The sequence below is a fragment of the Rhagoletis pomonella genome, unplaced genomic scaffold, assembly GCF_013731165.1.
Source record: "Rhagoletis pomonella isolate Grant_MI unplaced genomic scaffold, Rhpom_1.0 Rhpom_scaffold_00005, whole genome shotgun sequence".
In the NCBI taxonomy this organism is placed as follows: Eukaryota; Metazoa; Arthropoda; class Insecta; order Diptera; family Tephritidae; genus Rhagoletis; species Rhagoletis pomonella.
Window position 1 is genome coordinate 49,621,128 of NW_023458559.1, and position 8,218 is coordinate 49,629,345.

The 8,218-nt window shown below is 36.7% G+C and overlaps 2 protein-coding genes across 7 annotated transcripts; one reads left to right on the plus strand and one right to left on the minus strand.

Moving 5' to 3' along the window:
- The first annotated feature begins 401 nt into the window (after positions 1–401).
- On the plus strand, positions 402–4,316 carry LOC118739114 (nuclear hormone receptor HR78). 5 transcript variants are annotated; one of them, XR_004992982.1, is made up of 9 exons: positions 403–720; positions 781–889; positions 964–1,101; positions 1,177–1,356; positions 1,975–2,238; positions 2,299–2,370; positions 2,442–2,861; positions 3,038–3,899; positions 3,954–4,316. XR_004992982.1 is itself a non-coding variant. In XM_036470261.1 (8 exons), the coding sequence occupies exons 2-8, from the start codon at positions 862–864 to the stop codon at positions 3,838–3,840; spliced, it is 1,905 nt and encodes a 634-aa protein (XP_036326154.1). In that variant the 5' UTR covers positions 402–724; positions 781–861; the 3' UTR covers positions 3,841–4,316. The 5 variants fall into 5 exon arrangements, 4 of the variants coding, with proteins under 4 accessions (XP_036326154.1, XP_036326155.1, XP_036326156.1 ...); XM_036470261.1 differs by having other exon boundaries at positions 402–724; positions 3,038–4,316; XM_036470262.1 differs by having other exon boundaries at positions 402–724; positions 792–889; positions 3,038–4,316.
- Positions 4,317–4,562: 246 nt separating this feature from the next.
- Positions 4,563–7,820, minus strand: LOC118739115 (probable aminoacyl tRNA synthase complex-interacting multifunctional protein 2). Of its 2 annotated transcripts, XM_036470264.1 has the most exons (5): positions 7,531–7,820; positions 7,334–7,453; positions 5,419–5,583; positions 5,114–5,342; positions 4,563–5,051 (listed from the first exon to the last, which is right to left on the minus strand). In XM_036470264.1, exons 1-5 carry the CDS (start codon positions 7,648–7,650, stop codon positions 4,678–4,680), a joined length of 1,008 nt encoding a protein of 335 aa, XP_036326157.1. In that variant the 5' UTR covers positions 7,651–7,820; the 3' UTR covers positions 4,563–4,677. The 2 variants fall into 2 exon arrangements, with proteins under 2 accessions (XP_036326157.1, XP_036326158.1); XM_036470265.1 differs by lacking the exon at positions 7,334–7,453 and having other exon boundaries at positions 7,531–7,816.
- Between the last annotated feature and the right edge of the window lie 398 nt (positions 7,821–8,218).

Consider the following 8,218-nt stretch of genomic DNA (forward strand, 5'->3'; position numbering starts at 1 on the left):
GTCGCAGTTTTTCGATATGTAATAGCGACTGCTACTTTATCAGTCACATTTCGTAACAGTGACTGCGACTGTTACTGTTATTATGGAAGGCGCAATCACGGTGACTTTTTGGAAGTTGTCACGGCAGTTACACCTGACTTTTGAGTAACCGTGACAAAGTCACAGGTAGGCAAATATCTGCCACCTCTAATGTGCACAAGATCCTGAACAGACCTATTGCAGTCTAGGAATTTGTTATGCACTTAAGTTATATCAAAGAACGTGGATAACAAGAAGGGACAACTCGTTATAATTGTGGCGAAAGTGCGCAACAGGGGCACGTTCTTTGGTTATATTTACTTGAGTTATAATTTTTTTTTAACAAACGCTTCTGGCAATGCCGACAAGAACTTTTTTGTTTCAATTTTCAATGCAACCATGCTAATCGACGACAAGTGCAATAGAAGATAAGAAAAAGGGGTGTAGGAGTTGTGATTTTGAGCAATTTTAGGCATTCTGCCTTTGAATAATAATTTTTTGCTTTTTGTCACTGCATGAGTGATTAGTATCTTACTTAAATATATTTATTAATACCAGTTATCAGTTTCCATGTGCTTCCAAATTAGTGTGTTCGAGACGTATTGACCTCGAGTGAACCGAAGTTGAGCGACCTCCCAAGAACATCAATGTAGCGGAAAGCAACATAAAAGAACACAATTAAACCAGTGGAAATAATCAGTCGTAGGTACATGCTGGACTATCAATGCACTATGCATATTAATTGTAAACTTTGGCTTCAAGTCACACAATAGAAGATAGAACTAAGGTCGTACAAATAAGAGCATCTGAAGTGTTTGCATTGGTATATGTATCACGTCCGATATGGGCGCAAATGGTTTCAAAACCGAAGGTATGTATAAACGCGTAAGGTTTTCCATGTTGTATGTTACTGTTTATGATTCTTACTTTCCACCACATTCGTAGATAACAAAGCAGCAGTTACAATTGTGCATCACGTTACTGGAAGCGGCAATGGTACTAGTAGTGGCAGTGTAGCAAATAACACGACTGCGGCCAATATGAGCATTGAGACGTGTCTGGTATGTGGAGATCGCGCATCAGGTACGTTAACATAGATAATGAATATAATATGTGTTATATGTTTTAGAAAAATAGGTTAATATGAATTTCTACTAGGTCGCCATTATGGAGCTATATCATGTGAAGGTTGCAAGGGCTTCTTCAAGCGTTCCATACGCAAGCAGTTGGGTTATCAATGCCGAGGCTCGATGAACTGTGAAGTAACCAAACATCATCGCAATCGCTGTCAATTTTGTCGTCTACAAAAATGTTTAGCCAGCGGAATGCGAAGTGATTGTACATACTTTTCATTTATTTCGACAACACATTTTATTCCTTTAAAGCTTTCTGCTAAATAGTAGTATACACAAATAGGATACGGGACGAGATTTTGTGAATAGGACTTGATCTTAAATCGCTCGATTTTTTTGGTATACTACCACACTTCAATGCAGCAGCAAACACAAAATTGAAAAAAGGAGCAATAACCTGAATAACGAAGTTTAATTAAAAAATTGCAAAGTTAGGATTATATAATGATAAATATTTTATTTCGGTTTTAAGTTGGGTTGTTGTTGTTGGGGATTGTGTGGTGTTGACAGCCCTTGGCCAGATATAGATATGGGTCATTCCGATTACGAAGACCCAACTTTCATCATAACGAGATTAACCTAAATTTTTGTTGGCTATATCACCATGAAAGCCCATCAATCAATTAAGAATTACATCAATTTAATTTTATAATTTACCAAAAACTTTGGTGAAAATCATATTAGCCCTTATCTAGAGGATTTCGCTGCAGCGCACAACGTGCGTCTAGAAGTTCTTGGCTCAATCACGCTCATAGTCATATTCATTATTCGTCTATATTGAGGTCAGCAATAAATAGTATGTTTTAACATTTCTTCAACGTAGCTGTTCAACATGAACGAAAACCGATTGTTGATAAGAAGGAGTTTGCCGGCAGCTCTTCTTCGGGCTCTTCTACTTCAACAGTTAATGCTGCGGCAGCTGCAGCTGCTTTGAATGCCAACAATTCTGCTACCGGTGGAGGAAATATGCTATTTAGTCATAACTTAGCAAACAGCGGTGTACCCGCCAATAACAATGAAGTACCATCGACCTCGAAGCCTTCTTCCATATTTCCATTTAATTTGGCATTGCCTGAAATGAGACAGGGTAAGATTTGTTGCGAAATAAAATATAAAAAAAATTTACGAAAAGTATTTCCGTTTTTAGCAATGGCAAACAATGCTGATGTAGCCGTTCCACCTTTACCATTTCACCTTACTTTTGCTGATATGAGACAAAGTACAAAATAAATACACAATTTTTTTATCGCTGTAGATCAGTCATTAATTATAAATATTTTTGTTTTCTAGTAATACAAAATGCGAAAAACTTTCAGCAAGAAAAAGAACTTTCTGCGCAAACTCAACCACCACAGTCGCTCTTCTATTCACCGGATTTGGCAAAGATCGGCGATGAAGATGAAGATGATGACGAATCTTTGGACAATAGCAGCACCACGTGCCTACAAAACCTAACCACAAACGCCAATAATAATAACACCCAAAATTTGAACCTTAACATTGACCCAATGCACAGCCCTGCCACAGCGGTCGCACAAATACAGGTGTCATTGGACAGACGTGTTATTGAAAAAGCATTACAATTGCTGATTCCCATTCAAAATCAATTGGACCGTTTGTCCTTGGCCGCAGGCGGTGCAAGCATAAGTGGCAACATCGATGGATCGCCAATCATCAAAAGCGAAATAGAAGACGAAGACATGGGCGAAGGTTCGTAGTAAAGTTAGTTTAAAAAATTCCATGTAACTTAACCCCATTCTAAAAAGTAATATTACCTTTCATTCGGCTCCCGCATATTCATGGATCGGCTCTTTTCGTATTGTATATGCATTGTATATATGTTTTTGCCGTCTACAAATTTAACTAGATATTTCTAAACCTTCCAGACAGCGGCGCCGAGGATGTATACGATTTGGCTGAAGCGATACTTGGAGTTGGGAATATAAAGAATTTCGTTATAAACGAGTCTGTCTTCGAGAATGAAGTGTTGTCGGACGCTCAAGCCACTTTTAACCTTCAAGCTCCCACTTTGGTGTCAGCTTATCTCAATCTTCATTACATTTGTGAAACTGGTTCACGCATAATTTTCCTTAGCATCTTTTGGATGCGTAAAATAATGGCTTTCGATCAACTGGACATACGCTCTCAAATTAAATTGCTGCGAGCCAGCTGGCCCGGCTTGTTGGCAATAGCATTAGCACAAGTGAGGAGCCTGTCGGTTAGCACAATTATTACCACGCTGGTGGCAAATGTACGACAACTGGCAGAGATTGAAAAAATCGAACCGCAAAAGATACGAAAGCTGAGTGAACACATTTCTCGTCTGCATTCGTATATTCAAGATACGCTCGCATTGGATTTGGATGACATGGAATTCGCACTGCTGCGCCTCGCTATTTTCTTTAACCCGCACATGCTACCGAGAAATCGAGAACGCAATGTAAGAGACTTTGTGCGACGCGTACAACTTTATGTACTGTCAAGCTTACGTAAACATATCGCAAGTCAATTAGGTAATGAAATGCAAGCGGAGGAACGTTTTAGTACGCTGGTTCTCACTCTATTACCATTAGCGGCCTTAGAATCGGATGTTGTGGAAGAATTATTTTTTTCTAGCTTAATTGGACAAGTGCAGATTGACAATATGATACCTTATATTTTAACACTGAGCGCCAACACAAGCCTATAATAAGTCATTCATTGAGCGGCTTTAAGCGCCAAATGGCAAGAATTTTCCACGAAATGAAAGTAAGTTTATGTCGGTTAACACTTTGTCCACGGAAGTAATACCTCTAACTCTAGACTGTGTCACCTTTGCTGTGCTCTCAGAGCAAGCACTCGACTGCATCCACCCGGGGATCACCCACCGCGCTCCTTCAATTCAATATCGTAGTCTCATTGAAATCGCATAACAGCGACTTGGATGGCTAGTACTTAAGTATTCGAAGACCAACTCCACTTGGCTTCGCTTTCTTCCCCAAACTAGGGTAACCGACTTAAATACGTGTTCTGGGAAGCTAAATAAATTACAACAAACCTAGAAGTTTCGAGTCCGCACTTGAGTGTTAGTAAATGCATTGCATTCTGCTAATGCTAACTTTTAAAGTCAATAAAAATTATATTATACATAATTAAGTGACAATAATAACAGACTGAAGTAAATATATGTATAAAAGTTCAATCTAGCACTTTTATGTTTCTAAATATTTTGCTACCAGTTATGAGCAAAGCAGCGAAATGAACGTGAAATTTCAAATTTCACAAAGGCATTGCAAAAATTTAAGTGCAAATAATAAAGATCAGATCTTGGCAATTACAAGTGAATGTAAATTTTACATTTTAAAGTAGCAGTGAGTTAAGGTCAAGCTACTACATATGTCATAGATTTAGCTAAAATAATTTATACATAAATACATATGTATGCATAATGCGCATTTTTAATTTGCAAATAAAGTCAACTTTTTTACCAAAACTACACTTCGTTTTCGTTAATAATATAGCCGTAAATCTGCATAGTTTTTATTCTTTACAATTGCGCTATAAGTTGTACACGTTTTCGCCATTCGGTTAAAGTCGGTGTGAGGTCCCTCGCTGTTATGGCGGGCAAGCGTTTCAGCGAACTGTGTACTCCAATATCTGCAATTGATATTTCATCGCCACTAAAATATTTTTGTTTATCCAACCGTAGGTTAAGTTCACGCAGCATTGCAGCGCGACTCTTGCTCGTGCAACGTAATAGCTGGTAGCAAATGTCAAGTACAGCATCGATTTCATTGCAGTTTGGCGAGTCTTCATAGCGGTAAGCAGGTGGGCCAACACGACCCAAATATCTAACAATATTTACTTCGCCGTAGATGGGCACATACATGGTGGGCGAGCTGATCATCTCAGTATGTTCACCTTAAAAAGGAAGATATTTAGTCCTTAAAATGAGTGGTGAGCACTATTAAACACTTAATTACAATTTTTCCAAATCAACGACACATTCACTTTTGGCTTTGATGGATCAACCTTCACTTGTGCTAATTTCTTCTCAAAATCGGCAGCCTCTTTGCCAATATCTGGCATAGTAGAGTGCTTAAATGTTTTCACGTCAATGGTAAAGAGATCTTTCCAGGCATTCTTTAGCGCTAACAAAGCATAAGGTATGAAGTTAGGATGTCCATTAATGACTATATCATGTAGAGGTTCCTGAAAAAATATTGTACGTTTTTTTATTTATGTTGATTAAGAATGTGCCTCACAATAATTAAAAATTTGTTCCTACCTCTAATAAGCCCCCATTCTGCAAACTTTGTTGCACAGAGTGCTCCGATCCCTTTTGACAAAGACCCAGAGTGGCCCGTATGCTGGCCATCTGTTGTTTTAATTCCTGTAGTTGCTTTAAAACTTTTTCTTGTCGAGTGGTAACGGATGAGGCATCATTTGATGACTATAAAAAAAGCAAGGATTTTGTTATTAATATCAATGAGAATACCTAGTATGATTTATTATGTTAGTACGGGGTATATATTTTGCATTTCTATTATATTTTGTTCTTCACCAAATGCAACCTATCCTCGAGTTATTAAAACATTGGTAAAATTCTGAGCAACTAAGAAATGTCAGATGACAAACAGAATGCCATTAGAAGACGTATGCGTTGGATTAAAATAGACCATGCATTTTTACATTTCTATTGTACATACATACAGATATCAGATACAGTCGGGGGAGCCACTAGTGAATGTTATTCACGTACCTCAAAGTTTTGAACAGTTTTGACTACTTTTCTTTTGCTTTTTTAAGGTTAATTAATTTTTGAATAATGTATGCATTTTTAACCAACAACACCCATATAAATCCAAATTTCAAACTTGGTATAAAAATTATAAAATTCCACAAACTTTTCATCTCGGTTCCAAGCATTTAGAATTTCTATGCATTCATTTTTGATATTTTTTTTCTTAAGGTGTTATGCGCTTTCTTACATATAAAAAAATACTTTGTAATTAAAATGCTTGAAAATGGGATGCAAAATTTTTGGAACTTTTATCATTTTTCGACAACGTTTGAGATTTGGATTTGCATATGTACATACATATGTATGTCCTTTGTTAGATAAAGGGCTACATGTTCATACATACTTTTAAAGAAAAATAAAAACATTAAACAAACCAAAGATAAAGTCAAAACTGATCAAAATGTTGAAGTGCTATCGTTTTGTCGTGGACTGTACATGTATACATACATACTGTCAAGTTGAAACTGTTGAATGTACATATCGTCGATGTTTTTGCAAAACCACCCATCGACCAGTTGCAAAACCGCCTTAATCGCCGTTGTGACAAAACTGCGATTTGGTAACCCTCTCTAAACTCCAGGCATCGAGATTTATGCATAAAAATCGTTGAATCGTTATTAAAACAACAAACTTGTAAAATAATAGCTAGAGAAAATACCGCCTATCAAGGCAATGCCTTCAAGGAATAAACCGTTTTTCCGCTGTTGTAAAATTTGAGTGCCGTAAGATAAGCGGTTTTGCAATTGGGCGATGGGCGGATTTGCAAAAACATCGACGATATGTATTTGAAAATAAAACTAAAAATAATTTGCATATGCTTCAACTGATAAAGTAGTGAGGTATATGTCTGTTAAGGAAAGTTAATCAGAGACTGTATTCGAAATGCATTAACAACCATAATACAAGAGAGGCATATCGCATTTCTCTAAAAGTGTTTAGATCACACTTTTTCTTTATTCGTCGAGCAACGGATATTTTTTTTATAATTGGAAGGACCTACAGTTTTATGAGGCATCTAGGCGAAGGCGGTTTTAGGAGTTAGTTTGCGGCAGCACTTGTATACATATATAAATAAGTATGTACCACAGCAAGAGGTTTGTTTACGAGTACTAAGGTATTCAGAGGCTTGTTTAAGGATAGAACGTCAATAGTTTAGTTTTTTGGAGCGCCACGTCCGCTGATAATTGAAATTAAAATTTTAAATAAACGAACTTACATTGAAGGCTTTACATTTATGTATCTTAATGGCATCCGCATTTTTTACATGCATTTGGCGGAGTTCGTATTCATGTTCTTTACACAATTATTGAGTTAGTTTCTAAAAATGATGTTTAAACAGAAACACAGCATATACATACTTAAAATAAAAATTAAATTATACATAATTTTGAAAATTAACCTTGAGTAAAGTCTGAATTTGTGCACTTAAACTGTCCAAATCAAGCACGCACCCATTTTTCTTCGGCCCACAGGAGTTGATAGCGGACGTGGCGATAGAATAATTGCCATTACAAAAACCCTTTAACACAATGCACAATTTTTAATTTATTCTCAAATAAACTAAAAAAATCGTTCAATTAAAACATCTGCACTTACGCTGCTTGCGTTAGCTTTTGCAGGAGTGGCTGCCAACGAAGCGTTGAGCACTTTCATCGGATACATGCAAGCTGGTAATTTTATATCATGTTCCGGCAAAAGTGTTTTTAATTCGTACATATTTGTTTCAACTTTTTTATAACTGATTTTTAAGAATTCGTAGTTTTTCGGTGGCGATTTTCGACTTCCAATTGGATTTTTTTTTGCATAAAAAGCAAAATTCTCGTTTGACAGCCAAAGGTGTGCGCGGAATAGAGTAGTGACGGGCGAGCCCAAGACGTTTTAATCGATTGTCTCGATTGTTCAGATATTCGAGGTTTTCTCTCGTAGGCGAATTACCACTCGCTTACAGCGTGTTTACATTAGACAATGCTATCAAGACAATAAATAAATACGTACTAGTTGTCAAAAACGCTAATATGGAAAAGTATGCATATATTAGTGAATAAGTGTGCATGTTTTGCTATTTTCATGACAGTAGCTTCCGGTGTAAACCCTAAAAGTATGTTCACACATCAATATTATCTAAATCAAAGCTCACTTTTTAATCACCCCGTTTACACAGGCAAATCTCAGATTATTAGCCGTCAAATTTGTTATGCTTGTTATCATGAACCAATTAGAACAAATTACTTTTTTCTTTTGCTTCATCTTGTCAGATCTTGTGCAGTTGGCTTGTTATTCTTAC